The 26,591-nt window shown below is 38.9% G+C and overlaps 1 protein-coding gene across 1 annotated transcript in view; it reads left to right on the plus strand.

Moving 5' to 3' along the window:
- Positions 1-26,591, plus strand: part of LOC102694522 (von Willebrand factor A domain-containing protein 7-like) — a 111,286-nt gene that overhangs the window by 64,503 nt on the left and 20,192 nt on the right. The window contains exons 8-10 of the mRNA XM_069179656.1: positions 1,656-1,772; positions 10,705-10,920; positions 12,306-12,441. Of these exons, the coding sequence (XP_069035757.1) occupies positions 1,656-1,772; positions 10,705-10,920; positions 12,306-12,441 (469 nt within the window). The remainder of the gene's footprint in view (positions 1-1,655; positions 1,773-10,704; positions 10,921-12,305; positions 12,442-26,591) is intronic.

Here is a 26,591-nt window from a genome sequence, read left to right on the forward strand (position 1 = left end):
AAAAGAAATTAAAAAAAATGTATTCCTTTATCATATTGGCTAGCTAATGTCCTCTCTTTGCTAGTTACCTGTGGCTGTGTTTCTGTGTTGCGTAGCAACAAGTGACTATATTCTCTGAAACGTAAACATCTTAATTTTTGTGTTAAATATTTTTTTTAAATTAAAATTCATTCTATACAGCAATCGCATATTTGGGGACCGTTTCATAAAACCTTTATGCTTAAAATGTTTAGGTAGAAATGGAAGACTGGTGTGTATTTTTTTTTAACTACCAAGACCAGCCATACACAGTACAGTTTACAATCATACAGTAATATGTTTATGTTCCTAAATTAATATTGTTTATGACCTTCAGATGCATTATGCTCCTCTTTTTATGCATAGCTACTTAAATTTCCCTTTAGTGGTAAAATTCCATATAAATATTTAATACTAAGCGGATTAAAACATGCACAGTAAAGAGATTAAATGATTAAATTTTTCACTACTGACCAATGCACCACGAGTGCCCCTGTCGGTTATTTTGGCCAGCCAATCACTTACCGCTGTAGACTGTGGTGGCTTGTGGGTAGCTGAGTGCGGTACGGGTTTGTACCGTGCATTTTGAATGGCTGCATCTGTACCTGGAAGGCCAACACTAAGACACACAATGTTATGTACAGCAGCACCAGCAGCCATTACAACAAGCTATGATGTAAGGTGTGAGTAGGCTAGGCTTAACTAATAGGTTTTCAGTCTGGATTTAAATCCTGAGATTGACTCAGTTGAATCACCTGTGTATGTACCTGCATTTCATTATTCCAGTAACCCACATTCCCTGAGGGAAGATAGTAGCTATCTGCCAGATATCACTTTCCTCCTAGTGAAAGAATGAGTGTTTATAACAACATTAATGATAGGTCAAAAGTGTGACATTGAGTGGTTCAAGGACCCAGTCACAACAAGGCTGAATTTCAAATATATGTTTGGATAAGTTGTAATACAGATGTCATACAGAAAAGTAGGGCACATAATATAATTATGCTTTCACTGATGTGCACTTCTACCCCCTCTAGGAATTAGCAATGTGTGGAATGTGTAAATCACACTCACAATCCAGTGAAAATTGTGACTTTTCTGTGGGGTGTAGGCCAGCACCCAGGGATAATAAAAGACGTGTGGGTGGTCAAAAAGGCATGTTACTCAAGTCAGGTCTATCTAACAGCACCAGACTGGTATTGCACTTTGTTCAGACACATGGGTTGGGCCATAATTACACTCTATATGATATACTGGGGAAATGTAAACAATAATTCAAACATCATAAGCATATTATGGAGATTAATGTAATTTTCCAGAAACAACAGCAAGCAAAAACATGGATATACTGAAAATGGAGATCCACTATTTAGTGATATTCTAATGGATCTAAAAAAGAGAACAACAGACCTGAGCTCATTTTTTGATAAAAGATAGTGTATGAGCTTCAACAACTTGGCAGAGCAGCTTGTTCCATACTCCCACAATCCTTTGTGTAAAATTGTGAAACTTGCATTTCCTTATATTAATTCCCTCTACTTGATTTAGTTCATGTTTTACTGTTGATTCTGAAGAAGTCTGTGTTGCTTCATACTGTTCATAAAAGTTTCTTTACTCTGCCTGTGTATGGTTTTCAGCTGGCCCTCACCAGTGCCCCCCCTTCCTCAGAGATCTACGTGTTCACTGATGCCTCAGCTAAGGACTCCTACCTGAAGAGCACCATCATTGCACTGATTGAGAGCACCAAATCTGTGGTCAGTAGTTCTAAATGTGTGTCCTGATTAAGGAAAACAGATGTCCTTTGCAGATGTATGTGTGAGGCCAATAGTCCAATGGGTGCTAATGCTTTGATTGAACTAACTAAGTTCACAGTTATTAAGAGTAAGGTTAAGTAGATCAATATTGCCAATAATACTGATTAGATTCAGTATGCCCCCCCGGCAACACAGCAACACCAGCAAAATCCTAACTGCCTGCATTTATGGAAGGCTTTCAGTGAAAGATTTACCTCCCCTTCAATTAGCAGTGATCTTTGGGCGGTGTTGTCTGGGATGAGTCAATACACAAAAAGTTTGAAGGTGGGCATGAGTCTATCAAAATTTCCTCATTCTCTCTTGTGTGTCACAGGGGTTGGAGCTGAGAGTTGAGACATAAAAAACATATAATTGGTATTTCTAAGTGTTTATCAACTTAATGTTGATGGCAATAATCATGCTGTTGTCAGACACACAACTAGCCATAGTTTAAGACAAAAATAAAACAATTCTCAGGATAAATGAAGCCAGATCATGAATCAAATTAATTTTATTCAGCATACTAAACTTCTCATTTCTCTCTGCTTAACTAGAATGATTAACTTTGAAGTACATTGTAAGATAATCAATAAGCTCCAATGTCTTAGTCTTTGTAGAAGAGGAATTGACCATATAAACAGTAGTTCAAGTAGCTACATGAAGTAGAACTCCATGTAGCTACTTGAAGTACACCCAAAGAAGGCTCCATAGCTGAAATGTTTTGTTTATTTTTTCTCTTTCCAACATGGAAAAAACCTTTACTTGTTCACATAAACAGTATTTATTAACAAGACTATTGTGTAGAGATAACATGGTGTCTGAAATGGATCTGCTGTGTAATGGCAATTTCTGTTTCCTTTTGTTCAAAATATCAAGACAACTATCATACTAACTAGCACAATTCAAACCACATACAGATCCAGCCATTCAGAATGCACATCAAATAATGCACCAGATTGTGGTTTAAACACCACAAGATACTTTATAAAAAATATTCTGTTGAGGGACTGCATTATTATGTAAAACCACCAGGTGAAGCAGTTGAATGCTTAATGTGGTGTGTGGAAGCCAGAAAAAGCCTGGTTTTGGATCAATGCTTAGTTTCTTGGGACAATCCTTTTTCCAATTATAGAATTGAAGTTGTATGGTTTTTAGACTTTTATGAGTTTTATATTGCATCTTACAGTATGTAAAATATTAAATTAATTTTCAAAAAGTAGGGTTATTATACAATAACAAAATTGTTCAGTTGGATATATAAAAATAGTTTATTATTATAGCTTGTGAATGTGATGTGATGTGCATTTTTCAGGATTACATCTGCATTTAAATAATCTATATTCTGTTTTAATTTAGGCAAAAAGCAAACAGGAACCAATTTTAAAGTTTACATTTTTATTATAAAAATATATTTCACATGTACTATACTCTAGTGGCTTTAAAACCATAAAGAATCATACTGTATATACAGTTTGTTTATACAGTATACCAATCACACTACAGTTCAGTGACATGCACACTACTATTTTGGCAAATCTGTGGATTTGAATGTGTTTTGAACTAAATTACACGCTGTTTACCCCCCATTGCAAGTTGTGAGAAATTGAATAACAGTGTGACTTTACAATATGCAAGACAAACTATTCCACGAATAAATAAAAATGCATTTTTCGATTTATTGTAAAACCACTAATATCAACAGCACATGCATATTTTTTTCAATGTGAGAACATTGAACCTGTGAGTAACCCAACAGCTACATCTCTTGTACAACACACATGTATAACAAATTGCAATATTATATATAAAGGTAGTAGAACCACGATAATATTCACCATTGTTACAACAGATACAACAGATACAAAACAAATCTGAAACCTTTTCAAACAAACCTGGGGATGCAATACACTTTCATAATGGTCACTAATGCAGTTTTAGTTTAGGAACTCCAATTCCCATGGACCCCATAGGACTGCTTTCTGGCAGCGTCTACATCTCCTGGTTACTAAGTAATTCCTAGTTTTAATCTGGCCTTTTAAATCAGAATTTTTTTTAAGTAATTATATTTAATATATTTCTACAATTAAAATATTAAATAAATAGAATCTTTCGCTAATAATCACATTAAATTAATATTTATACTACTGTATCTTTACATTTTTATTAATTATATATATCACAATATGTTAAATATTTCTTTTATATTCACAGTCTCTTATATTTATAGCAGTATTGGGGATGTAACAGATGCTCCCCAGACAGACTAAGAAAGGTGTAATATCCAGTTAAAAGGGTGTAGTGTCGCAAGGTTCAGTACATTTGCAAGTTTATGAGAGGCTATGGACTGCAGAGCCACAAGTCCTGTTTCTGTGTGTTACAATGCATTAATCAGGACCCTATGCAGATGGCAGAATCTGGATGGGGGTAAAACAGACACTGGGAGGAGATGAGGAACTGGGCTGGTAGATGAACATGGGAGTGTGACGACTGTGCACAGGTGCTCGGTGGGGGTGGGGGGTTGTCCAGGTGAACAAGTCCAAGGGAGTCCAAAGGGAAATCCAGAGCAAGAGTCCAGAGCCGGGTGATCCGTCCAGGACAAAACAAGACAAAGTTAAAAAACGGATCCGGTGCAGGAAGATGGATTAAAAATTGGAATAATGGGACCAGGCACTCTGAGCCCTGGACTCAGCTGGGTTGGGATGCTGGTAGGAGGCCTATGCCCTCAAGCTGCTGGTGTAGGGCAACTTGGTGGTAGGCGGGCCTCTGGGCATCTGTCTTCCAATGCAGAGCGTGGAATAGAGTGAGCGTCTGGATTTTAAGGAGGGGCTGGATTGGAGACAGGTGCACATTATCAACTAAAATGTGAAAGAGCCAGAGGAGGAGGGATTACAATACTGACACTGTGCCTAGGTTATACTCATGATGGCGAGCATGCTGGTCATACCAGAGTTTTTGAGCACACTGTAACTTAGCTTGGTTTTCTCTAGCCTCTTCTCGATATTTCTCCTGGCAGTTTCTCATTCCCAGTACATACTGCACAATCCCCTCTCCAGATGTTGTAGGTGAGGTTGCCTCCCAGCAAATTTAACGGCTCTTGAACAGCTCTTCAATATAGCAGCTCAAATGGAGAGAATCCGGTTGAAGCTTGTGGAACCTCTCGATATGCAAAGAGAAGGTAACCATCTATCCCAATCCTTTCCAGTATCAGACACAAATTTCTTTAGCATGTTCTTAAGAGTCTGAATGAACCTTTCCACAAGTCCATCTGTCTGTGGATGATAGGGACTGGTCTTTATCACTGTAATACCTAACTGTTGATGGAGCTGTTTCATCAGCTGGGAAGTAAAGTTAGTTCCCTGATCAGTCAGGATTTCTTTTGGAATTCCCACCCTAGAAAATAGTTGCACAAGTGCACTGATAACTATTGGTGTTGTTATTGAGCGAAGTGGAAATGCTTCAAGAAAACAGGTTGCATAGAGTTGCAGAGATAACTAATATATATTGGTATCCTGTACTAATTTTCTCCAAAGGTCCAACTATATCTATAGCTATTATTTGAAATGGGGTGGAAATTATTGGCAACAGTTGAAGAGGACCTCGATTAGATCTACAGTATATACTGGTTTTCTGGCACCTGGGGCATGTTTGACAATATTTTTGCACATCTTTGTATAGTGTTGGCCATTAAAAGGGTGAGCTCATACTCAAGTATGTTTTTTGATGTACTAAATGTCCTGCCCATGGAATTGTATGTGCAAGGTGTAAAATCATTGACCTACAACTACTGGGTATGACCAAGTGGTTGTCAGTTTTCCTGGCAATATATAACACACCATCTTCTACAATATACTTCTCCCCTTCACACATTTTCACCTCATCCCCATAAGCTTTCTTAAATAAAGGAACAAGAGATGAATCTTCCTTCCATAATTTCCTGATGTCATTTGGAATTTCCCATTGCCCTGGATTCAGCTCAGATCCATCTACTTTAGGTATAGGGCTACCTAGCTGTTTTGGTCCTTTGGTTCCTCCCCCAGACAAACTATCACACAAGTTTGGCAGAGGTTGTGAACCATTTTTTGCTTGAGCCCTGTTGACTACTGGAAATTAAACTTGATTTTTAAACTCTCTACATTGGGGTTATTTTGTAGAAAGTCATTTAACACTGTTAAACCTCTGCCTAAAGTCATGCCACCTGGTAAATGTTCCACTACACCCACTGTCATCAAATACTTTTGATCTTCTACCACCATTGTCAGTTCTGCCATGGGGTAGTGCTTCTGATCACCATGTACACACTAAATCAGTGTCTGTTGATCATATAGAATGCTGCTATCTGGTACATTACATTTCTTAATCAAAGACAGAGAACTTTCACTATCCAACAGTGCATGGACTGTTTGTCCATTAGCAAACATAGATATATACATAGATCTTTCATTTTTCTGGTCCCACACTTCTTCCTTTCTTAGAACATAGCAATAACCAGTCATTTTAGGTTTTCTCAAAGGACACACTGATGCTTTGTGCCCTGGCTTTTGACAATAGAAACATATAAAGTCCTTGTCATACAGTCCGCATTGTCCTTTTCTCTTCCTTTAGATGCCTTCCAGACTCCGACCCCCCCAGAGGTACTTACAATGTTCTGGCCATCTTTAGTGTTTTTAGATCCTCTGGGTATAGTCTGCTGGAGTCTTGATGGGCCCCCTCATCGTGCGTTAAGGTACTACGGGGCTAATTTTGTTGCTGTTAACCCATCCTCCCATTCATGTCCCTTGGCCCAGTCCTGATGTCATGAGGAAGGATTCGAACCAGCTATTCAAGAATAATTGCTTCTCCTATTTCTTCTTTGTTGTGTTGATCAGGATGAATAATCCTTTGAGACAGTCATATGCCTCAGTCGGGATTTCTTCTGGTGGTGTTGTGACAGACCTCAATCGCTGTCTATAAGTCTCAGGTGAAATATCAAATTTAGCCAAGAGAGTATCCTTAAGGTCATTGTAGGCATTGTATATATCCTCATTCATTGCTGAGTATGCTTCCAAGGCCTATCCCATAAGCAGAGGAACAAGGAGACACAGGAAGCCCTGTGACTCCCTTCCATGGAAGTGTCCAGTTGCGCTTGCTCCACATGACCTGGAGTGGGGAGTTATAGTCTTGGGCGTGGTCCAGTATCACTAGCTGTGTCTGCAGCAGGTGCAAGAGACAACACTGACCTTATGTCACACAGTTCCTTTAGAAACCCTTCATCTCGCTTTTGCTGTCCTGTCAAAAAATCTTGGAATAAAGATACCAGTTTTGTTTCCTCCATCTGCTCCGACATTCCTGGTCGCATTTAGGGCATTTGCCTGCCTCCTTATTTGGATTCTCCTCTGAACCATCTGAATCAACTGTATCCCAGGCCTCCATCTCTTCCTTGATCGGGATTTTTGAGAGCGCGGTTCAGGCCTCCCTCTTTGGGAACATAGCACTCTGCGGCTTGCCATCCCACTGCTACCACCATAAATGTCACAGTCTCCTCCTTGAAAAGTTCAGAGGCGTAGATGGAATATAACAAAAACGATGGCACAGCCACAATTGCAAAGACGTGCAATGGTGTTTATTAAGAGGAACTGTGTTCCCAAAGTGAAAAACAGAACTAGGAAAAAAAAGCTATTGTACATTAATTGGTATAAAAAATAGATTGTTGTAGGCAGCTCCTATTCTACCCCACAACCAACTTTTTTCTATCTCCCCCCTCCTAACTTGAAGAGCTCCTTTTCTAGGTTAGACTCATCCCCCTAGAATATTCCACTATAAAGCAAAGCATAATTTTGCTAAATAATAATCAGAATTCTGATATACTCCATTAAGGAACAAGTAATAGGTTTATTCCATGCTGAAAAAAAGGGAGAAAGAAAATACAATGTTTCAGCCGTGAAGCCTTCTTCAGGTGTGAGGATCCTGAAGAAAACACAACATTTAAATACACAACAATATTCCTTTGAGGCCTACACTTGCTGATGCAGCTATCCACCTGAACTACTTATGTATAATATATTTATATTCCTAAATAAACATTGTTTATGGTGTTGAGAGATGTTATGCCTCTGTTATTTTTATTGTCAGATACCAACATTTCGCTTTAGTTACAAAATTCTATATTAATATTCAATATTATGTGGATTTAAAGATGATAAACAGTAGGGAAACAGATAAAATGAAGCAATTGTTTCATTAACATCTAACACACCACTAGTATCACCTATCGATTGTCTTTGGCCAGTGAAACTTTACAGGTGGCGCCTTATTAACAAATGACTCTTGTTCTGAGTAAATGAGATTTGTTGCATCTGTCAAGAACTGTTCTTTCCGGGCCCTATGCGGGCGACACGATCCAAAAGGTGAAGAAACAATAGGGAAAAATATCATGCAGGAGTCGGTCAGGAGACAGGGGGGCGTGTCCATGCAGTGCTAGTGTCCGGGGGGAGTGAATCCAGGGCGAACAATCCAAGGGTAAATCCAGAGGGGGAATCCAAGACGGGAGGTTTAGTCCAAGACCAGGGGATCCATCCGTAGTTAAAACCAGAACCGGGTCGGGACCGGCGGGGCAGGGAATCAGGAACAGGAAACTAAAACCATAACGGAGCCAGACGCGGCAGGACCCCGGGCTCTCACGACACGGAAATCAATAAGAAGCCCCGAGCAATCGCCTGCGTCTGGCTTTAAAGGTGGAACTAAAGAGGGGCTGGAATAAGGAACAGGTGTGGGGAATGGGACAGAACGAGGAAGGGCTGGAGCGCCCTTAAGAGGAGGAGTAACGATCGTGACAGCATCTGAACTTTCCAGGATGGTAAAGTAGTCAGATGTATCAAAAATAAACTCCAGGTCCAAGAAAGGTCCATCTATCCATTTTCTAACCACTTGTTCAAATTCAACCTATCACAGCATGCACTGGCACAAGGCAGAGTACAAGCTGGATGGGGTCCATCACAAGGCAGACAGACACAAAGACAGATGTGCACACAATGATGCCAGGGCCAGTTTTCTCAGAAGCCCATTAGTCTAACAGTATGTTTTTGGACTGTGGTAGGAAACTTAAGCACCCAGAGGGAACCCTTGTGAACTCAGAGAGAACATACAAACACCACACAGCTCATCAGGTCCAGTATTGAAGCCAGGTCCCCACTGCTGCAAGGCAGCATTGCTAACCACTGCGCCACCATGCTGCTCCGAAAAAGATATACAATACTGTAGAGGATTTCTTTTCTAACAACTGTCTGGTAAAACACACATTTGTGGGGTACTTGAAAGTAAGATTACCCTCTGACCTTGATTGTTTATGATACTTTCTCTCTGGAAGAACAGTGGCTAAATGCAAAATATATTTTAAAAAGACAAATGCAGGATGACAGTTATCTTGAGGTATTTAAGGACAGAACTACAGAGCTACAGCAAGTGAGTTTGCAATTACCTAGCTGTAAGAATCACATTAAATGAAATGTTTTCTATTTATAAGAAGTACTCTGTGTTCCAATTCCATATCTTCCTACACCATATCTTACTACATTTACTTCTCATACTGTACGTGTAGGTTTCATTTTTTAATAAGCTTTAAGAATTCATATGTTCTTTCCTGAAAATAAATATTTGGAATTCCTATACAATTATAAAGTCATACCTCGGTATTTCAGCAGGTCCCCAATTGCTCTCTCAATTTTGTTTTTCTTTTAAAAATTTAAAAGACAAGACTGATAGTGTAATTCCTTAAGATATAAGTGCTCTTTCAAACTGAGTACAGGAAGCAGGTCACGGTCATGTCTACAGTTTATTTTGGGGTGCTGCAATCCCTTATGAGGTTTCCTAATCATTTTTGAGGCAAATTTAAATCTCATATTAAAACCTTTTTTCCTATCTACATCCTTGATTTCATTATTTAAGAGTGCATTTTAATTACTATCTGAATTTGGTTGTCAACAGTATAGTCATAAAGCTTTTACATTTAAAGTATTAATCATAATCAGTGTCTTGCAATAGTATTCACACTCTTGCATATATTTCACATTTTGTGGTTTTAAAGCCTGAAGTCATGATACCAGTAGCAATTAATGTTTGGTGAATGCACAACCTAATGCTCATATTCAAAGACATATACAACAAATACGTAAATGCCAAATCAATATGACTCCATCTCTGAAATTCCAGTAAGAAATTCTGTCTCTGCCATCCTCCTTATTTCTTCAGAATGATATGGATCCATTAATTCTATACCAATCCCTTCATGTTGTTATTTTTTAGAGATTTCAGTTACATTGTAATCACCTACTTAATGAAGTTCCTTCAATTTTTTGCATTTTTTTTCTAATACACTTTGTATTTAGCAATGTACAACTATTTATCTGATGCATTTTACTTCTCTCTTGGGTTCTTTGTACCCCCACTCTCCTTTAAAACAGAAGGTGTAGGCTTTATTTGGATACCCGCTCCATCTCATTAATAAAATGTATTTGTATCCAGTACGAAACAAAGATATTGAAAACGAATCTAATTTTCCTTTATTTCAGCTGTGTTGGTTGATTGTCCAGACTACCCTTTTCTCTGTAAAGAGTAATCGATAGATTGAGAAATGTTGATGAAAACAATGTGTGAAACAAACAATATTACTTCAAAATAACACCAACTTTTGCAGTTGCAAAATCATGGAATAAACAACAGAGCAATTAATAACGATTACATTGTACTTTATAATAAACATAATAATTCCTTTCACTTATATAAAACGTTCTAGATATTTAACTAAAGAATTTTAAATTAATAGTTATCAATGAGATTAGTTTTCTAGTTTACTTGGGGATCTATAATAACCCTCTGCTGTTATTACAATCCCCAACCCTCTCTCTGCTTTACACTCCAGGTCAGCTTCTTGCTCACAGCCAGCCTGTCATGGCGGCGACAGAGGAGCAGCAGTGGTCAGAAACACGGGCAGCTGGTTGCTGGTCGAACCTCTCAAGATGCAGCCCTGCTGTACCAGGACCTGGCACAGACATCAGGGGGGCAGGCAGTACGCGTCAGCAAAGTTCACGGTCGGATGTCAGAGGCCTCTGCTATCATTTCCTCCAGTGCTGCTATGGTAAAACATGCTTTCAGTGTTGGATCTCAGTTGATTAAAATTTGCAATTTGTTTTCTATATACAGTACCTTAGTCTTATGGTCCTGACTGTCGTTATGTGTGCTGATAGTATATTTATGTTCCTAAACTTATTTTTCTGCTTTTTCTTGAAGTATTTAATGAATGGATTATTTTCCATTGAGAATATAAGCCCATTCAGATTTTTCTCAATTTACATTAATAATAATAATTGCTTACACTTATATAGCACTTTTCTGGACACTCCACTCAAAGCACTTTACAGGTAATGGCGACTCCCCTCCACCACCACCAATGTGCAGCATTCACCTGGATGATGCAACGGCAGCCATAGTGCACCAGAACGCTCACCACACATCAGCTATCAGTGGGGAGGAGAGCAGAGTAATGTAGTCAATTCATAGAGGGGGATTATTAGGAGGCCATGATTGGTAAGGGCCAATGGGAAATTTGGCCAGGACACCGGGGTTACACCCCTACTCTTTTCGAGAAACACCCTGGGATTTTTAATGACCACAGAGAGTCAGGAACTCGGTTTTACGTCTCATCCGAAGGACGGCGCCTGTTTACAGTGTAGTGTCCCCATCACTATACTGGGGCATTAGGACCGACATGGACTACAGGGTGAACACCCCCTGCTGGCCCCACTAACACCTCTTCCAGCAGCAACCTTAGTTTTTCCCAGGAGTTCTCCCATCCAGGTACTGACCAGGCTCACACCTGCTTAGCTTCAGTGGGTTGCCAGTTGTGAGTTCCAGGATGATATGGCTGCTGCTTGACACATTAATGCATGGTGTCAAGATCAATGTTATTGTGACTGTCCTATTATAAAAATGTGTTGCACATGAAGAGAATAATTGGAAAAATAATAGGATGTGGAAACATAAAATCAGTCTCAAGAACAAATGCAGATATTTGGTACAATCATTCCTCCTTATATACTGGGGAATATGTGAATATTAGGGAATTGAGTAGAGTGCCTGTTGCCTGTGTTGAGCAGAGAGCTAGTTTTGCTAGGGGAAATAGAGTGCAGAGTCAGAGGGCAGAAGTGGAAAACAAAAAAAGACAACAAGTGCAAGCAGATCAAAGTCCACACATACTGTATAAGTAGTGCAAGTGGTAACTGCTAAGGTCAGTCATTTTTATTACTTTTTTAAGTTTTGTGTGTCTAGAGCTATGTCACACTGATTATCTTTAATAAAGATAAACAAAGCTTTCCTTGCTTGTTTACTTTAATGTAAGTACAAATTATAAGTCTGTTTATGCTTTCTAGTGAAATGGTTTAACTTCATTATTGATATCAAATTTTGGTCATTTTCATTTTATGGTATTCATCCACTTAAACATGTATTGCTCTTTGATTCTAGGTGACACTGTTCCAGTCTGTGAGTGATCCAGGAAAAACAGAGGAAATATTTTCATTCTATGTTGACCCCTCAGTCAGTAACCTCACTCTCTACATCACAGGGAGCTTCCTCAACTTCAAACTGCAAAGCCCTGCAGGTAAAAATAAAACTAGCATTTCATCTCTGCCCAGTACAAAAGGCACCAGCTCAATTCTGATCTCTACAAAGATGGGGATTATTAGGAGGCCATGATTGGTAAGGGCTAGGCCAGGGAGAAATTTGACCAGGACCAGGATAAGACATCTACTCTTTTTGAGAAATTACCTGAGAATATTTTATGACCATGGAGAGTCAGGACCTTGGTTTTACATCTCATTCATAGGACCACACAAGTTTTCACTAGTTTCCCTGGCACTCAGGCACTTAGGTACAGATCATAAGATGAGGGCTTCCTTCTGGTCCCACTAACAACCCTTCCAGCAGCAACCTTAGCTTTCCTGGGAAATTTTCAATCCAGATACTGACCAGGCTCACACCTGTTTAGTTTAAGTAATGTTATGGTTCCACCATCTTGCCACCAGAGGGCACCCCAACCTATGGTGCCTGCTCTTACTGTGCAGCAGAGGTGCAGAGCAAGCAGATGTCAGTAACTAATCCTTGCTTGCCTAGTGCACACCCTCAGTACGACTTGGTGACCCTAACTCACCATTCCTCCCGTCATAAAGCCTACTTAAATCCTGCTCATGGTTCAAACAGTGCTTAGTATTGTTGTCATTACTCTGAGCTCTAGCCTTTGCTACATTCTTCTCTTGTTCCTGCATTTGTCTCCTACTCCTGTTTACTTCCCTGTTCATCGTTTACCTTATCTTTGTCCTGAGATTTGTCTGCTTGTTCTTCCTGGACTCCTAACCTGGTTTTTGGATTTTGGCCTGTTTCTTGACCTTGATTCTACACTCTCATTCTGGCTCTGGATTCTCGTTCACCTCTAGACCCTGGCCTTGGATTTCCCTCAGTCACTGTCTTGGAGTTTTGTGACCTTTGTGAGCAATCTAGAATGTGTGTCAAGACTTGTCTTAGTTTTAAGCAATGTGAGGTAAATTGTGGTATGTTTCTGCATGCTGCATTTAGCACTTCACTGTCCAAAGATCAATAGGTGGCAGCTTTGGTGCGTTGGATGTTAGTGAAATGGCAGATTCATTTAAGCTGCTTTAATATGTAATATGAATAATATTAATGTGGACTTGGGTAATGGGAAATAAAAATAACTGGAAAATAATATTCCCAAATCTTATTTATAATATTAATGTATTAATATTAATAAAATATATTTATAGCTGCTGGGTGGAGCTAAAAATAAATGCTTTCATGAGCTCTTGCTGTGTAGTTGATTTCACATCTGTCTTTGGAGGAGTGCCATCATATCAGGAGATTCTGCTAGTGTTTTCACCCAGTTTACTACCTCTGATTTAATAAAAAAAGATTGATATATTTGACATTTTAGATTTTAATTGAAAAAAATATAGATAGTGGCTTTAAGATATTATCAATAATAGAAATCAGTTGTGATTTCTGTTTAAAGACATCTTTAAATTCCCTTACCCTTTCCAAGTATCCCAAAGATTGTAGGTCTGGTGGTCAAGTAGTCTGGTGGTCAAGTAGTTTGCTTTACCTTCCCTTTAGGAAGTTTCATTTGTTTCCTTTTTTTCCCTACAGCCTGTATCTAATTTTTTTTACAAAAGACTACAAAATAGTTATTGTGTTAAATTAAATGAAATTATATTTAATTATTAAAGCCAATTACAATTTTGATTCATCTAATGATTCCATTACTGTTGGGTCCTGAAGAAGACCAAGATTTTGTACAAGTTGACCACTACAAACTTCTATATTAAATCCCTGAATCAGATGCAGGAAAATACCCAGGGCATTGCACAGACTGAAGAGTATCAACCAGTACTTGGGATGCAGCCCAAGTTGTACACTTCCACAGACTGAAGTTTGTAAAAATGTAAGCTTGGCTGGCCTTCTCCAGCAGTGAAAGAATGACCAACATGGATACCGATTCTTTCAGAATTGATAGCCAGATGAATTCCGATTTCAGATTTTCCTGGATGCATTCTTTCAGGAGAAAACCTGGCAAAGAGACAGGATATGTTTCCCAGTAGCTGTCTTTGTTATTACTGTTTAGCCCCAGTCAAGTGACAGCCAGTGGTGTGGTGGGGAATGTTTGCATGAAACAGCCTGGTTTATTGTGGATATGGAAATGGAAATACAAAGAAGATAGATGTAACTGAAGAGATTTGATTAGACAGAGGATCCAAAGTTGCTCGGAGTTGCAGACAGGCACAGCTGGAGTCGTCCTAATGAGTGTCTGGTGGATGAAGTGACATAGACCAGGGTTGCTAGCAGCAGGATGAGAAGCAGGACAGGACTGGAAACGTTAAAGTTAACAGGTGGCAGGCTGAGAGAGCCACCAGTCAGGGTTGTGTGTAGCACCAGTCAGGGTTAAGCTCCTTGTGTGAATTCAAATGGTCTCCGATGAGACTGAGGGCTGAGAGTCTTTAATATCTCAAAAGGGCAATTTGTGAAAGAAAGTACAGCTTGTGCATTGGTCAGAAATCAGACCCAGGCCTCCTGTGTGGCAGATGAGAATTGTACCACTGAACTGCCAAAGTGTCACTCTGATTGAATGATTGTGTGGGATACTGAGAAATGTAGTTTGTTACCTCATTTATTTAGTGTCACAAGCTAAATTAAAACTGCCAGTGTGGGTTTATTAGTTTATTCATCAGAACTGCCTTTCCCTTACACTGAAAAGAAATAATATATAATAAATATATAATATATAATATACAAGGGAGTTACTACAATGGTCAAAATCAACAACAGGCTGAGTGGGTTAATCAATATGTAAATTACCCCCAAATAACCACCAAATTGAAAATGTTTTTGCGAACAAAATACTCACGTTGTAGGTAGAATTAGATTCAGATGAACACAGTGCTCTTTAACTCTTACAACACTAACGCAGTAGATGCATTACCAACTGCCCCTCAATCTACTACTCTATACAGATGCAGCCATTCAAAATGGGTGAGGTATTTCGCGGCATACCCCGGTGGGAGTGTCGCAGTATCACGCGGTATCACACAGTGAACGTGTGTCACGTGGTTATCTATCCGGCGTCGCCTTGTAAAACCGCCAGGGGGAGCTTAACCTCTCATGTACAGCATTTGAGCCTTTAATTTTGAACTGTGTATTACAGCATGTTAATCATCAGTCATTAAAATGTTGGTATATTTTATGAAAGCAAGATTGCTCAGTTGGACAAAAGTACACAACCTACGTTTATCAGAAATATTTATGCATCAAAGCCTTTACTGAAGATATTACTAATAGTATTAATAATGGATGACTTTGGACAAGCTGTATACTCAAAGTATAATTTCTTTAGCACATTTGTACAAGCACTTGGAATCTGTCCAAGCCATACTTTGTCAGGCATTTTGTTTTACTTCAACAGGCATAAAAACTTCCTTGCTTTTAACAGGGCGTTTCATAATTTCTAACTACGAAAATGATTTAAAATGCGACACCTATCATGAAAAGAAAAAAATACACACCAGTATTCCATTTCTCCCTAAACATTGTAAGCTTCGAAGTCTTTAACTAACGTGATACCGGAGTCAACAAGCATACTTTTAAAATTTGATTAAAAGGGAATATTATATGGAATCGCGTATCTCAAGAATTTAATAATGGTATGATTATATCCCTGTACTGCGGCAGGGCTGTGTAGGGCTGTTTTGGCTGCCTGCTTATGTGAGCTGTCTTGTAGCCTACTGGTCTAGGTGCGTGACTACCAAGTGGCAAGTTGTGTGTTCAAATCCAGCTGGTGCTGGACCTTTCAGTTTTATTTATTTATTTTTTAATCGCGTAACATAAACATATTACCGTATGCAAACTGTACTGTATACAATATGTATATGTATATTTAATGTCTTAACTGTGCCCATTTAAGTATTGAATATTCATATCTAATTTTACCACTGAAGGGAAATCTTAACATAAACATACAGTATATGGCTGGTCTCGGTACTTTAAAGAAAAAAATACACACCAGTATTCCATTTCTCCCTAAACATTGTAAGCTTCGAATGAAACCACTAAATAAAGACATAAATATAGACATCTTAAGATTTGTTTTATTTAATGTTGGTAGCAGGATGAACTGTCAGAGTGTATATTTTGTCGCAAAGTTGCTACAAGATGTTAACAGTGAAAAAGGTATTTAGAAATGAGTTATTTCAAGATGAAAAAGAAAACATACACGAAACATGGTTTAATTACGACCAGAATCGGTCTTGAGATATTTTTAACTTGATTTACAGTATTTGAGAGGTATGTCTACAGTGCTTAAGTACTGCTCACGTATATGTTTCTAGGTTTATATTATGCATTTCATACGGTCAAATTACTTTTGAGCAACTAATAAGAAGCGCGAAACGGTATGCGTTTTAGTTTCGTTTTGTGCTGGAACCCGTGGATTGATTAGAGATATCAAGTACATACAAGTCATTTTTTAAATGTTGTAGTTCGTCTTGAAAAAATGTTACGAGTACATCATCTATCAACAATTACACAGGTTCTGTTTCCATATTGCGGATTTTGGTTAGGTACAGTATTATCAAATCCAGCGGCGCTGTGTGTTACTTTACTGAGTCCCATTACACATGGTCTGTGATTGAAACCTGTAAAACCGGTTTAATTCGTCACAGCCAGCACTCTTCAGGTGTGAGGGTCTTCTGCTCAGAATGAAACGCTAAAATGTTTGTGTATATTCTAATGGTAGTGGGGGCAGGGTGTGTGGGAACAGGTTTGGTTGAAATTGCATTGGAGATCTATGTTCTTCACACCTGAAACATTTTCTCTGAAAGGATTTTCTTCGCAGTTTAACCGATCTTGTTACAGCATGTTACAGTTTACTATTATTAACCATATTAATTTTAAGTGCTTAATGTAAAATCTTGTAAAAATATATTTTCATTGTTCAAATATACATTAATATACATTAAGTCTGACTATCATATAATAAGTTAAATACAAAACTAAAGAAAAAATAGGGTTAAATATAATTCAAAATATTTTGCTAACAATGTTAACTGTTTATGAATAATAAAATGTATTAACTAAGGAGTAGGATGGCACAGTTGTTAGTATGTTTTTTGTTTTGTTTCTTTTTCATAAATACAACAGTAGTACCTGATGTCTCAGTGGCTTTCAAAATTAAATTATGCATGCAAACCTGTGAACTAGAAAGATAACTAAGATTTGAATACTAATTAAATGACCGCGGGCACTTTCCACCCCGTCTACATTCTCAGAGTAGAACAGACTAACCTTCTAATGAAAGACGGTCCACCCCCCACGGACAGGAAAAGTGCCCACATGCACTTAAACTTAATATGGTCATTAACAGTAAACAGTAACATGGTAAGAAGGAGCACGTACAAACGTTTTCGAAATAACCACATGTAAGACTCTGATGCTTAAAATGTTTAGGGAGAAAGTGGAATACTGGTGTGTATTTTTTCTTTAAACTACCAATACCAGCCATATACAGTCTGTAACGTAGGGATTTCTATATGTCTTTATTTAGTGTTTACATTAGTGACAAAGGCTAAACTTTTAGCTTCAGTAACGTGTACATATCTCCCCTTTTTATAAAACGACTTGGTTGAAAACTGTTCCAGAGCCACTGTTGTTTCATCAGTGAAAAGTACATCATGAAATGCCTCTCCCTGTTCAATCCACTGGAAAAAAGAAAAGGAGCATAAAGCTTCTGATGGTCATAAACGATATTCATTTAGGAGCAGCATCAGAGGTATGTTTTTAACTGCACTGCATTGGAGAGAATACCATAGTGTGTTTTTTTTTTTACTCCCTGGCGGAAACTGGCTTCCAGAAGAATCAGTATGGCTCAGAGATTAAATAAAACTTCACAGACATTAACGAAGAGCATAACGCGTGTACTGTATACACTGCAAGTACAACCCAACTCTCTGCAGGAGTGCTGGCTGTGACGAATTGAACCGGTTTCACGGGTATTTTCAAAGTAGGAGGCGAGATTTCCAGCGAAAGACACCTCCCCCCCCCTCAAAAACCCAGTAAATACAGTACTTACTAGTTAAAGGCTAGGCTCCCGACTACAGCGAAAGGAACCCTTCTTTCATTAGAAGACAATGAACATATTTTAGCCCTGAATGAATTAATAGCAAACATGGTTTACATAAAAGACATTTTTCCAAGAAAGTTTAGCCTTTGTCACTAATGAAACCACTAAATAAAGACATAAATATAAAAATCTTAAGATTTTTAAAATACATGACTTTGCTAAAATTTATTTGAAAATAAATACAATTACAACCGCCAGGGGAGAGAGAGAACAGGGGAGGGATGTTGGTTTTACATAAGGGGCGGGGCTATGGAAATTATGTTTGGGAATGTGTAGTTAACTGGGATGGGAGGAAGGTTTGGTTTTGCATAAGGGGCGGGATTATGATAATTGGAGGACTTTGCGAGAGTAAAATGGTTTGATTATTTGATTTTGTATTGTGGTTGTTATCAATGTTTTTGGTTGGTATTATGTTTATATGGTTGTTTTTGTTGGTTGGTTGTTATTATGGTTATTAATAATACGATCTATAGTTGAAATCTGAGCCTAAATAAAAAGAAAAAGCAAGTGATTAGGTTTATGAGCAATCTAATTACTTATTCGTTTAATAAGCTATATAAAATAAAGTTTATTATTAATTTGCTGGACAGAGCGGTGAACATTATTATGCATAAGACAAAGATAACGATCCTGATCAGTTTAGAAATCTGTGAACGCTGTAAGGTTTTAACTTCTTAAACTTTTAAAATACACGTTTTGAATAGAAAGAAATCCTCTTCCTGGTACAGTATGTATAGCAAACCAGCACGTCTTTTTTCTCCAATCAGAGGGGTGTCAGATGGTGTCAGCCAATCACCATTCTGCGTTGAGTAGCAACGGGTGACTGTACTCAGGCGGAAGATGTAAACAGCTTAATGTTCGTGTTAAATAATTTTTTTAAATTATTTTATACAGCAATCGCATATTTGGGTACCGTTTCATAAAACGTTCATGCTTAAAATGTTTAGGGAGAAATGAAAGACTGGTGTGTATTTTTTCTTTAAACTACCAAGACCAGCCATACACAGTACAGTTTACATACATACAGTAATGTTTATGTTCCTAAATTAATATCGTTTATGACCTTCAGATGCGTTATGCTCCTCTTCTTTTTATGCTCAGCTACTAAAATTTCCCTTTAGTGGTAAAATCCATATAAATATTCAAAACTAAGCGGATTAAAATGTGCACAGTAAAGACATTAAATGATTAAATCTTTGCACTACCAACCAATGCACCACGAGTGCCCCTGTCGGTCATTTTGGCCAGCCAATCACTTGCCCTGCGGTACCCTCCGGTGCCCCGCGGTGGCTTGTGGGTAGGTTACTGTACCGCGGGTTTTTACCGCACATTTTGAATGGCTGCATCTGTATATATACACACACAATATTTACATCTGTGCAGTACAGCAACCCGTAAGGATCACACTCTACCAATATCCTTACAGACCCAGTCTCCCAGATAAACTGAACCTGTTTTATGCTCACTTTGAAAATTATGACGTGAAGGCCTCCTCATTGCCTCTACCCCTTTGCCTCCCCTATTCTCCATCCATACCGACGAAGTAAGAGCACTATTCAAAAAACAAAATAAAAGAAAAGCCACAGACCCAGACAGTTTGTCAGCTGCAGCCCTCAGCTATTTTGCTGATCAACTGCCTCCTGTGTTTACCAACATTTATAATACTTCACTTCTTCAGCAGTAAGTCCCTCACAGTTTTAAAATATCCACTATAGTAGTATTGTCTCTTAACAAGGTTCAATACTTCACTCCAGTCTGGTCTTTTTGGATGATCCACCTTCTGTCTTCCTCTCCTGTCCTTCTCTGTGTCTTTCTGGCCCTCCATTCTGTACCTGCCTTTTTTATGCTGCCTTCCTAGATTTTGTATGACAATTTATGATTTGATTAACTAAAGTTACTGTACGATTGCTTTAATCACTGAATCTCAGCAAATGTCCCCTTGATTTGAAACTGGAAATGTTGACACTAACCAGGTGCTGTACCAGTTTTTGTAATAGAAAGTGTTTTTTGTGCTGCTTTTATTACCTAGATAAAGCACCTTTATTGACTTTCAATAATATTTAGAATTTGGAGGGGGGGGGGATTTCATTCCAGGTCCAGTCTTCACAAGAAAATATGTTGATTTTTTTCAAATTCATCAATCTGTCCCAAATTTTTATCCAAGCTAATAGACAAGGGCATTTTCATCTATTTGGCAGGCCTTGAAAAAATGTATCTTTGAAGACAGGAAACAAATTTTGCCTGCTGTTTTTTTCTGTATATTTTTGTCTGCTGAATGGACACTTTAAGAGTTAAAAGAAATTATTTACTCTTAATGCCAAGGGGGTTTGCTTCAATTTAAGACTTGAACCAGGCCTCTGCTATGTTATGTTGCAGAGATATAACAACATTTTAAGGGGTGAAAATTCCAGGCGGAAACAGGCTCTAAAATTGTTTAGATTGTCCAGAGCCATTTTTGTTTGTTTTTTGGCAGAAGGATGTTGTAACAGAAAGAATAAGGTTCTGGATCCCAAGATGAAGTAAAACAGATGAGTTTATTGCATGCAAGGAACAATAAAGCCGAAGTCTTGTTTCCCGCAAGAAACAACAAAACCGAAGTATTGTTCCATGTGCCAGTACAAACTTTTAGGTTATATAGTCCTTGCTTGCTGCTTCAGACGTCATTCGGTGTTATGGTAAGGGGGGGGGTCATGGTATTTGGCCAGTTCAGAGACCCTGGCCAAATGGTCAATTTAAGATTACGCCCCCAGGGGGTTCCTAGCTCGCATCTGGAATCCTTATCAGTTAACCCCCTTTCCTGCCATAAACCCCTGTTGCTTAGAAGTCTAATTTTCAGGCAGAACTGACCCTTTTTACATCTTGTCTCTTACTTCAAGGATAATAGATGCAGTTTTGAGGACTGTTGGTACAACACCAGTGCTCAAGGATTCATTTATTAGATTAAGGACAACAGAGCAGAGAGAAGTGAAACAGGACTGAAATAAAGTGGTGGGGATGGGATCTAATAGGCTGGGGGTGGTGTCACCGGGAGGGCAGGAGGGGTGCCCAAGTGAGTCCTTTTTAAAACAGAATAATGGCTCAGCCGCAATTGCACCTAGGTGCAAAGATGATGGCATATTATGACAATGCTCCCCACAAACAATTATATATATAGCAAAACAAAAAAAAAAACAACAACAAAATTGAACTAGTACACACACACACAAAAAAACAAATCCTTTCTCTAAGAAAGAGATCAGGAGTTCTACCACACTTAGGTCCTATCAGCTCCACACTGTAGCAATAGCGAGACTAAGCCCCGTTAGATCTCTCCCCCCCCTCCTAAATACTGTAGGTACTGTATCATATAGCCTTGCCCCTTTGGACTGTACCACTGTTACAAAATTATGGAGCTGAGTTTCACCCCAGATAAACTAATTTCCCTAACATGGGAATTCCTTCTTTCTTTTAAAGAATAGTGTAAACAGAAAGAAAAATACCAGCTCTGAATACATTTAACTTATTTTTAACCTCCTGTAAAAGGAATGATACTTCCTTTACTGGAAGATGTGCACATGCATCAATCCATGTTGACATTATAAAGCCAGGCTGAAAACAGGTATCAGGTTTGGACCCATGAGGCCACAATACCCGGAAGTCGGACAGCAACACTGAAGAGACAAACAAACAGACAGAGCGCTCTCTCACACAGATAAGTACAAATAAAGAGAAACAGAGTTTGTGTTTGTGTCTCTTCAGGTAACAGAAACTGATTTTGAAATAAGAGGTGATAATGTATTGCGTGTATGAAAATAGGAAACTGCTAGCCAAGCCCCGAGTATGCACCCTCATGAGCTAGCTAGCCGACAGGAAAGTGTATGAGAGATCTTGTGTAACTTAAGATGGATAATGAGTGTCTTGTTGTTACGAGTTCGGTAATAGGGACCGAACTAGTGAGTGAACCCACTTGCAGGAGCGAACAAAGCCAAGTCGTAAACCGAAAGTAAACCGTAATCGTAGGAACGAGCCGAGAGTCCAGGGGGAGCAAGATATCCGAAAGGGAACATGTACCGAAGCCGAAGTTTGATCCGAAGTCGTAGTCCGTAGGGCAATCCGAGAATCCAGAGGTAGCCAGTTATCCAAGACAGAGCGAAAGTACCAATCCAAGCCGAGATCTGAAAAGCCGAAGTCCAAAGGGAAAAACCGTAAGCCGAAATCCAAGACAAACACAGAGTAGAAGAAGCGCAACCAGGAAGCTCGATAGGGAAAACCAATACTGAGCAACGAGGTAGGGAAGGACAGGTGTTTAAGTAGGATGAGACGGGGGTGTGGTGGTGAATGGGAAAACTGATAGGTGAACTGATGGATAGGGGCTACACCTACTTCTGCCTCCTCCGTTGCCGAGAGGCAGGGATCGTAACACTTGTAATGTACTCTCTGCGGATGGTGACAGAGATCCCTCTGTCACAGGTGGATTTCATATGTGAAACCAGTTTACTAATGGATGGAGTGTCAAGAAGAGAGAAGTTAGAGAAAAGGGAACCAGTATAGCTAGGTAAGCATGAAGGAGGCGTGGTGGTACAATGCATTGTGCAGAGAATGTGATTCTGGGTGTTGTTGATCTTGAAGCTAAAGAAATAAAAACATATGTTGCAAAGTTGCAGTGAGGCAGGTAATGTGGTGGGGCAGTTTGGCTGGGTTGTTATGGTTATTTTCAATGATGTAAGAGAAGTTTCTGGATCTAGCAAACTCTATTGTATCCTTATTTTCAGACAGTGTGTTCGTTCCAAGCCTGATAATGTACAGTTGTATTTAAAAATTTGTGGACTCCTGCCAGATAACATGTTTTGTTGGTTTTCTAAGTGAAAAGAAGTTAATGCAAACTCTGCCAAAGGAGGTGTTACTAAGTACTGCCCAAACTTTTGCACATACCACATTTACTGTTTTCAATCTGTTAAATTAATTAAATAAATAGTAACTGTGCATTAAAATTTGCAGAAATATGTCAAGTTTGATTTTGTTCGCTGCAGAGGTTGTGTTAACTTATTTTCACCTAGAAAATCATCAAAATCTGGAGTTTGGCCAGGGGTGCCCAAACCTTTGCAACTGTATGTGTATGCCAGAAACACACCTCCTACATTCAAGTTTCTGGGAAACTGGGGTAAAAGTGAGAAAAAGAGATGGTTCGAGTTTTTAAAGGAGCTAAGGTTTCCTTCTTCTACACTGTGTCTTGCAAAAGAAATCAGCCCCTTCCAACAGTGTCTTATTTTGGTGACTTAGAAATGATCTAGGAAAAACATTTAAGCAGGCATTTAATCAAAACTTAAAAGCTCAAACTAAACATTTATTGGTGTCAGCAGAAACTGCAATGAAAAATATAAAACTAATATTTTCTTACACAAAAAGGAATCCAACTCACATTTCCTTTATAAAAATCATTTCTGTCTTCTGGGAACAAAAACTATCACCATCCTAATACAACGGGCAAATAATACCTCTGTCCTCTACAACACAGTTTGTCTTTCCATTGTGAACTGTTACAATGAGTGACACCAGAAGTAATGTCTGATGTCAGTCCTCTACTACAGTCAAAATTCTTCACCTCTAAAATTTATCAGCAAAAGCACCTCATAGCTGATATAAAAAATGTTATCGCTGTTCTTTACAGCAGACAATACATAACATCTCATCTCTATAATGACACTGAATGTAGTTTGTTATTAGTAGGCTGTTGATGACACACTTAATGATTTAATTACTAAGGTAAACCAAGGTAAACTTTACAATTACTTTGCTCACTGAATCTCCAACCCTTGCTTTGTGCCCTTGCTTTGAAGCTGGAAATGTTGACACTAACCAGATGTTACCCATTGTATTTGGATTCTTAAAGACACTTCAATAGGCGTTTATTAAAGCCTGTTAATAATAGATAAACAACAAATAACTATACTTACCGATGATATACTGTAATTATTTGTGGAGTAAGTGTAACAAAATTGTTTTAGAAAATAAGTATAAAAAATGGTAATTAAATCTTACATGAAATTACAGAGAAAAATACCAAAAACAGCATGTTTGAAATCTATAACATTTTATCACAATTGCATTGTGTTTTAAGTGTGCTTTTTGCTGCTTTATGGGATTGAGAACAACCCAGAACGGCAGACCACAGACAAAATCTGAACAGAGTTTAGATTTTTCTTAAACTGGTCTACTTATATACATTTCTGTCCTGCTTTTGGGTTCTGTACTGTTGTAACAGAAGAAATAAGGTTCTTGATCCCGAGATTAAGTAAAACAGAAGAGTTTATTGCATGCAAGGAACAATAAAGCCGAAGTCTTGTTTCCCGCAAGAAACAACAAAACCGAAGTATTGTTCCCCGTACTGTTACAAACGTTTGGGTTATATAGTGTTTTCTTCTCCGTTTCTGACGTCACTCGGTCTGATGGTAAAGAGGGGGGTTCATGGTATTTGGCCAGTTTACGATGTTCTGGACAAATGGTCAGTTTAACATTACACCCAGGGGGGTTCCTAGTTTGCATCTGCAATCCTTATCAGTTAATCCCCTTTCCTGCCATAAACCCCAGCTTGTGACTTAGAAGTCTAAACCCCCTACAGAAAGGATTAAATTCAAACCCCCGTCTTCACATTTTTCTTCATTCCCCCCTTATAAAATATGGCATACGTCAGTGTAGCCTATCTTTATACATACAATGTCAGGGCAGATCTTTCCTTTCTTGGCAAACAGGTATGTATTGCCATGACATTGTACGTTCCACGGTTATAGCAAGATATGTGATACATGTTTTTGTGCACGTGATGATTACAATTATACATATAAACAATACTATTCCTACAAATAAACACTGTAAAAAGGTTCCACCCCAGGCCCCAAACACAGACTTTACCCAAGACCCAATTCCCATATTTTCAGTATAATAGTCCTGATATTTCTGTCCCTCATTTTAAATGTGTCTGGCCAGATCTGAGATGTGCTCAGAATTATCAGGAATATATGTGCAGCATTCAGTGCCAATTACTGCACAAGTTCCTCCTTGGGCCGCCAGTACATAATCTAAAGCTAGTCGGTTCTGCATGGCCACTGTTCTGAGGGCTACCATCTCATCATTAACAGCCTTCAGACTAGATGAGGTAGAATTTGCTAATTCTTCTAAAGTCGAGGCCATTTGAATTAACTCTCGACTCAGAAAGTTCATGCCGGCTTGTAGAAATATTATACCTAAATAATATTCCCAATCAGCCAATTTTCTTTGTGGTCTGTGGTTAGGTCCGAAGGGGCAGTGGGTTTGAACACGGATATGAGGAACCACATATCCTAAATAACATGAGCCAGACCACTGGGCTGGCAACCATGGGTAGGCTCGTTTTCCACAAATGAAATATGTTCCGTTTGGCACTCCCCATGCCTCTGAAAATAAGAAGCTTATACCGAATTGTGGGGTGTGTCGATCCCATCCTGGAATTTGGAAGGTAGAAGTGGATATATTTGCAGCGATGGTAAGGTTGCAACGACTCCATCCAACCAAGTGCAGACCATTAGTGTGCTGAAAACATGTTTCCCTCACGTTCCTTATTTAGAGTATTTAGGTAGGGTATTTAGGTAGGGCCCGTCCCACCTGGGCTGGAGAACCTGTGAAGGAAATTTCCTGATCCACACCCACTCTCCTGGGATGAGGTTGTGCCCTCCTTCAGGTGGTGGTCCCCACGCCTCCAGGACCTGCTCGCGGGCTCCTTGGGTGGCCTCTGTCAGCAACTTGCAATAATACAAAGGAATGGTTGATCCATCTGAGGAAACCCCAGTCTCAGCACCTGTAAGAGAACTTGTTTCAAATTATTACAGGCGGCTTTTGCTGCGGGAACCAAGGCAATCTTGTACTGCACTCCCCCCTTAAGCAGATCTGTTAAGAGTTGTGCTCACCCTGTAAAAACATTGCACCCAGGCCCTGTTAAAATTTCACAATGCTAGACACAAAAGGGCCTTATCATAACTGCTTCTATTAGACACTCTAAAGCTGAAGCAACTCAGACTTGTGGGTTTCCTCGTCAGGGGAAGCACTCAGAATACCATCAA

This window comes from Lepisosteus oculatus, chromosome 16, assembly GCF_040954835.1.
Source record: "Lepisosteus oculatus isolate fLepOcu1 chromosome 16, fLepOcu1.hap2, whole genome shotgun sequence".
NCBI lineage: Eukaryota > Metazoa > Chordata > Actinopteri > Semionotiformes > Lepisosteidae > Lepisosteus > Lepisosteus oculatus.